This window comes from Drosophila suzukii, chromosome X (genome assembly GCF_043229965.1).
Source record: "Drosophila suzukii chromosome X, CBGP_Dsuzu_IsoJpt1.0, whole genome shotgun sequence".
Taxonomy (NCBI): domain Eukaryota; kingdom Metazoa; phylum Arthropoda; class Insecta; order Diptera; family Drosophilidae; genus Drosophila; species Drosophila suzukii.
This window is the reverse complement of record NC_092084.1, coordinates 7,264,096-7,269,226: the sequence shown is the minus strand read 5'-3', so window position 1 is coordinate 7,269,226 and position 5,131 is coordinate 7,264,096. Positions and strand designations below refer to the sequence as shown.

Here is a 5,131-nt window from a genome sequence, read left to right as displayed (position 1 = left end):
TCTTTATTTCAGACACCAGGCGAACATAAACGATTAGTAGGGGAAAAACGATCAGCTGATTAGCTTAATCCAAGCATACTTAGAGATGCTCTCGTGATTTCTTCCCTTTGGCACGGCCTAAGCAAATACATAGGACTTAACTGTTACTTCGGTCATATCGTGACAAGATCGTGACATGCTCGTGAAACGGCCATGGTTGCTCATCTCTGGTCAGCGTTTGGCACTTAACTAACGGTTCTTTCCCTTGGAGATCGATTCCTATTGGTCAAAAGGGGGTGGGGAAATATGGAAAGGGCCGCCATCTTGAAAATGAACAGTTATTTAAGTTTGCTTTTAGCAACCAGCTGTCACTTGCTAAGTTTTCTGTTCGCCTGGTGTCTGAGACCCATAAATCCACCACTTTGACTAAAAATTAGTTTCGAATCCTTTCAATTTGTTGAAGTAAACTAGCAACTTTTCAATTTCAAACACCAGGTGAACAGGAAAATTAGTAGGGGGCCAACGATTAATTTGTAAAGCCTTACTAGAGGTGTGCCACTTCAAAATATGTAAGGCCTTTTGTTGACGACCAAGCGAAAGCTCACCTCTAGTCGGCTTACGCTAAACTAACGGTTCTCTTCCAGTAAGAATATGTTAAAGCCCAGCAGCCACTTGCTGCGGATTATGTTTGCCTGGTGTGCAGATCAATTTTTTCAAGAAAATGTATCCATTTCAAGTTCATGCTGCGCCCAGATGTAGGCAATGAAAAATAGGTAATCTCTGCATTTCATGGCAGAAAGTAATGGGAAATGGTACAAATATGCAAAAAACATAATTACTTGTTAAGTCTCATAAAAACGACATATTGAAAGGAAAACAAAATATTTTTGGATAATTTATTTTAATATTTATTTCTTAGGGTTATGAAAAAAATTCACTTAATAGCTAGATACTAATTCTAGGCTGGGACCGCTACAACTAAAGATTCGAGTGATTAGTTAACTGGTTAGATTGCGAGATGCACTTATCAGCTAATACATTTTACAAATATAACGTATACTGCAAGGACTTAAAGTACTTAAATGCGAGTGTGGCAAAAAAAGAAAGTTGAGCCCCCTAAACTATTCACAGATAAGCTGACCCAAAAAACAGGATGTAGTATGTGTGTGTACGGTACGATTCGGATCTTCGCGTTCAACGCATCAAGAGAGGAATGGACTTTTAGGCGGTGGCCACTTTGGCGGACGTGAAGGCGGCCAGCTGGGCCTTGAGGGCGTCGATCTGGCACAACAGCTCGATGTTCTGGCGCTCCAGATAGGCGGCCCTGATGGCGATCTCATCCTCCTTGATGCGGCGACGGTCGCGGGACTTCTTGGCGGCGGCGTTGTTCTTGCGACGCCGCTCGTAGTAGGCGGCATCCTTCACCTGGCTGCCCGAGTTGATGCCCGAGTTCACCCCGGTGGTGTTGGCCAGGTTGCTGGAGTTGCTGGCAGAGGACTTGCCTTCGAAGTTGCCCGCCTGGGAGTCGCAATCGCTGGACTCCTCAGCCGCAGCGCGATCCTCGCTTTCGCTGTTGTTGTTCGAAGAACTGCCCTCGTTCACGGATCCGCTCCTCGAGTTGGTCCTGCGCATCTTCGGGTTGGTCACAGTGCGAGATCCTCCATTGGAGCTGCGGATCTGCTCGAGCACCCTCTTGCGGTACTCGGTGTAGCGCTCCACTCGCGGATTGTCCAGCAGGACATCGGTGGCCGCGAAGTTGGCAGCAATCACCAGGGGATCACGGGGAAAGGCCTTGAAGGGGCGAGTGTTCTTGCCCGTCTCCCCACTGCCGCTGGGGGCAGAGGTGGTGGGCGTGGTGGCCTCAACAGCCGGCGATTGGGGATTCTCCAGGACATCTATCTGCATGGTGCTGGCATTGCTGGCTGGTCTGGGTGAGTTGGTCGACGAGGTGGAGGAGGCAGCAGCGGCGGCGGCTGCAGCAGAAGCGGCAGCAATGGTCTGGAGGAGGCTAGCGGTGGGTGTGACCTTGCACGGGGCAGCTGTGGGCGTGGCCTGTTCCTGCTTGATGTTGCTGTAGTAGAAAGCGGGGTACAAAGAGGCCAGTTGCTGTTGCTGCTGCTGTTGTTGCTGCTGCTGCTGTTGTTGCTGATGTTGCTGTTGCATCTGGGCGGCATACAGCAGATTGCTGGTGGGCGAGGCCGAAGGGGAACCGCTGCCATAGCTATAGCTGGTCTGGTAGGGCGAGGGGGTCTTCCTGGGCGTCTCCACGCTGTCGCAGCGACGGGAAAGATCTAGGACCTCCGCAGAGGAAGCTTGTTGCTGATGTTGCTGCTGTTGCTGGTGCTGCAGTTGCTGATGTTGCTGCTGCTGCTGTTGCTGCTGGCTGAGGGCAGCACCCAGTAACTGCTGCTGGTAGGCATAGGCCGCATACAGATCCATTTTGGGCAGGCCCAGGGATCCCTGGACCGGCAATTGGCTGTGTGGCAAGTGGTGCAGCGACTGCTGCTGGTGGTGCGTCTGGTGGTGCTGATACTGGTGGTGATGCATCAGGGGCTTGCGATCTGAAGAGATTGAGAGAGAGGGGATTCGTTAGTTTACAGATCGAAGAGCATCCAGGGGGCGTGGCTAACTTACCGGTCTTGAGATCGAAGAACTGCCCGGCCATGAGTTTCTCGTGCATAAGCATGGTGTTTGGTATATGAGGTTCTGTTTCCTTTTCTGGGGTTAATCCAACTGAGCGGTGGGATGGCTTTGTAGACCGATGATCTGACTTTGCTTTTGCTGCTCTTGCTATATCTTCACGCTGACGATGTCGAACGCAAACTGATTTCCTCTCGTCGGAACCCCCTGAATTTATACCCAAAAACCCGGAGGCTGCGCCGACGCTTCATTCAGTTGGAAATGGCGGACACGAGCGGCCAGCCGAAGCGGTACGAAGCAGGTAGGCGGTTCAAAGGGCAAAGGGGTGATTCTGATTTCTCGCTGTCCCACTCTCTTCGGTCGCCCTCTCTGTCGCACCGCCTTCGAAAGGGTTTTACGAGGGTGCGGCGACTGCCCTTTCCTCCTTTGGTTTTCGCATTTTTCGCAAAAATCTTAAGTCTTTGTGCTATTGTTATTTTGCCATTTAGCGTAATTTAACAAAAAGTAAAAAGAGTTTTCGAACTTTTTTTATATTATCGGTTCCCGCGAAAGGATATGGTTTTTTTCGGGGGCTACAATGACGTTCAATGAGGAAAAAACGGGAAAATTCGTACCACCTCTGAAGTGATTTACTTCGTTTTCATAGAACTGGTCTATAAATATTAGTACTTACATTGCATCCATATTAAATGTCAGGATTCTTAAGCTGGAAATTGTGTGTTATGGGTAATCGATTGCAGAAATGAGTCTATAACTCATTGTGATTTCTTGAATTATAGATGTGGTTATACGCATCTGCAATTTAAATAACATTTTTTATTAAAATTGTATATAGCGTTACAGAACTTAAAAACCCAAGAGCGTTTCCTAACCAAGGAAACTTTATTCTCAAAAAAGTAATAGACTGACAATCTAAAAATAAGACCATATTTATTTTTATAAAGCTCTTATGGTAAAGTATTTCAATATTGAGGGATATAAGTACCATCACATTCTGCTCATAAGTAAATTGTATAAGTAAATCATACGGGTAAGTTTCTAGAACATTTCTCATATTAAGGCTTATATTAATTAGGGCCAAATCATACATTTCTGACCAGAAAGATAGGCATCTGGCTGAGAAAAAAAGAGACAGAATACGGTTTGTTGATGATGGATGCACAATGTTCAAGGGTTGCGAATGCTAAATCCGTTTTGTTTTGCGCTTTTGTCCTGAAATCCTTTTCCTGACCAGCCCATCCATCCATGTATCTGCGCGATGGCGAATTCGGTGGATTGTGCGTGACAAATTATGGAAATTAGGTCGAGTTCTGGCGTTCCTGCAGTTTCTCAGCCCTTTTCGGCTGGCGTAATTCGCATCCTTTCCTCATTTCGCTAGAGGAGAATCGGGTTCCTGGAATCCCGACAAGGACACTCGCCAGTCTGGCCATTTGATTCATGACGCCGCCACCTCGACGATCGAGGATCGAGAATCCAGAATCCTGGATCATTGCGACAAGTGTCCGTGATGTTGACTGTTTTGTGTTCGTGTTTGTCCTTCTCCTTAAACATCCTCGATGCATTATCCTTTATCCCTTTGGCTTCCGCTGCGGCGTGGGATCCTCAACGACTTGTTTAACTTTGCTTAACTGTTTGTCCTAACGGTCGTCTCGAGGGCCAACGGAAGTGGCTTACGGCGAAATGTTGGCTATATCATCTACGAATAAGATATCTACAGGATACTTACTATTATCGGGTCTTTGAGATTCCAAGATTAACTTTCTATTCAAATTAAATTTGTGACGGATCACAGAAACTCTATTGAAATATATACTTAGTCTTAAAATTCGATTTTAATTTCAAATATTTACTGTTTTAGAATGGTCCAGTAAGAGGTTCAAGTCATGAAGACCCAAAACATTAACAAACTCCAAGATGAAGTACCAATAGTAAGCATAACTCAGATTAAATGTCACCAATAAAACATACCTTAGATTCATTCTGCCAATCTCATTAGATTTCCACTTGCACCTTTTCAAAATTTCATTCATTCACTTTTTACAACACTCCATTCAGTCGGAGATTGCAAATAAAAAGAGGGATCGATCTAGTAATCAGTAAAAAACCGCGAACTTATCCGCTAATCCGTTCGCTAATCCAACCGTAAAAATGGTGGATTAAACTAAAACTCGGTCTCGTCCTCCTCCCCGTCATTGAGTCGATCCACTACCTGAGGTCCTTGGGCTCGAAAACAGATTCTGGGCGTATATAAAACATATAACCGAACCCAACCCAACCGATCCTGAACAGATGCCATAAAAAGTCGCGGCCGGAGTCGAAGCCAAAGAGTTGGCCAAATTCGCTGTAAAAACCAGATTCAGCGAAAAGAAAAAACTTAAAAAACGGAGTGCCATAAAACCATATATTCATATATTGGGACTGCTGTTGCCTCGTCATAATGAGCTCCGAACTAAAGATGCAATATTTGTGCAATCCTTTGAGTGGCGACCTTGAGCGCGTTTTTTACGGAATC

The 5,131-nt window shown here is 46.0% G+C and overlaps 1 protein-coding gene across 2 annotated transcripts; it reads right to left on the bottom strand.

Moving 5' to 3' along the window:
- Positions 1 to 863: 863 nt before the first annotated feature.
- On the bottom strand, positions 864 to 3,414 carry gt (transcription factor giant). Of its 2 annotated transcripts, none has more exons than XM_036820447.3 (3): positions 3,293 to 3,414; positions 2,614 to 3,238; positions 864 to 2,540 (listed from the first exon to the last, which is right to left on the bottom strand). In XM_036820447.3, exons 2-3 carry the CDS (start codon positions 2,663 to 2,665, stop codon positions 1,201 to 1,203), a joined length of 1,392 nt encoding a protein of 463 aa, XP_036676342.2. In that variant the 5' UTR covers positions 2,666 to 3,238; positions 3,293 to 3,414; the 3' UTR covers positions 864 to 1,200. The 2 variants fall into 2 exon arrangements, with proteins under 2 accessions (XP_036676342.2, XP_016939344.2); XM_017083855.4 differs by having other exon boundaries at positions 2,614 to 3,191.
- Between the last annotated feature and the right edge of the window lie 1,717 nt (positions 3,415 to 5,131).

Coding starts and splice junctions, on each gene's coding strand:
- gt (XM_036820447.3), bottom strand. CDS start 2,665: ATGCTTATGCACGAGAAACTCATGGCCGGGCAGTTCTTCGATCTCAAG. Junction 2,541..2,613: donor GTTCTTCGATCTCAAGACCG/GTAAGTTAGCCA, acceptor CAATCTCTTCAG/ATCGCAAGCCCCTGATGCAT.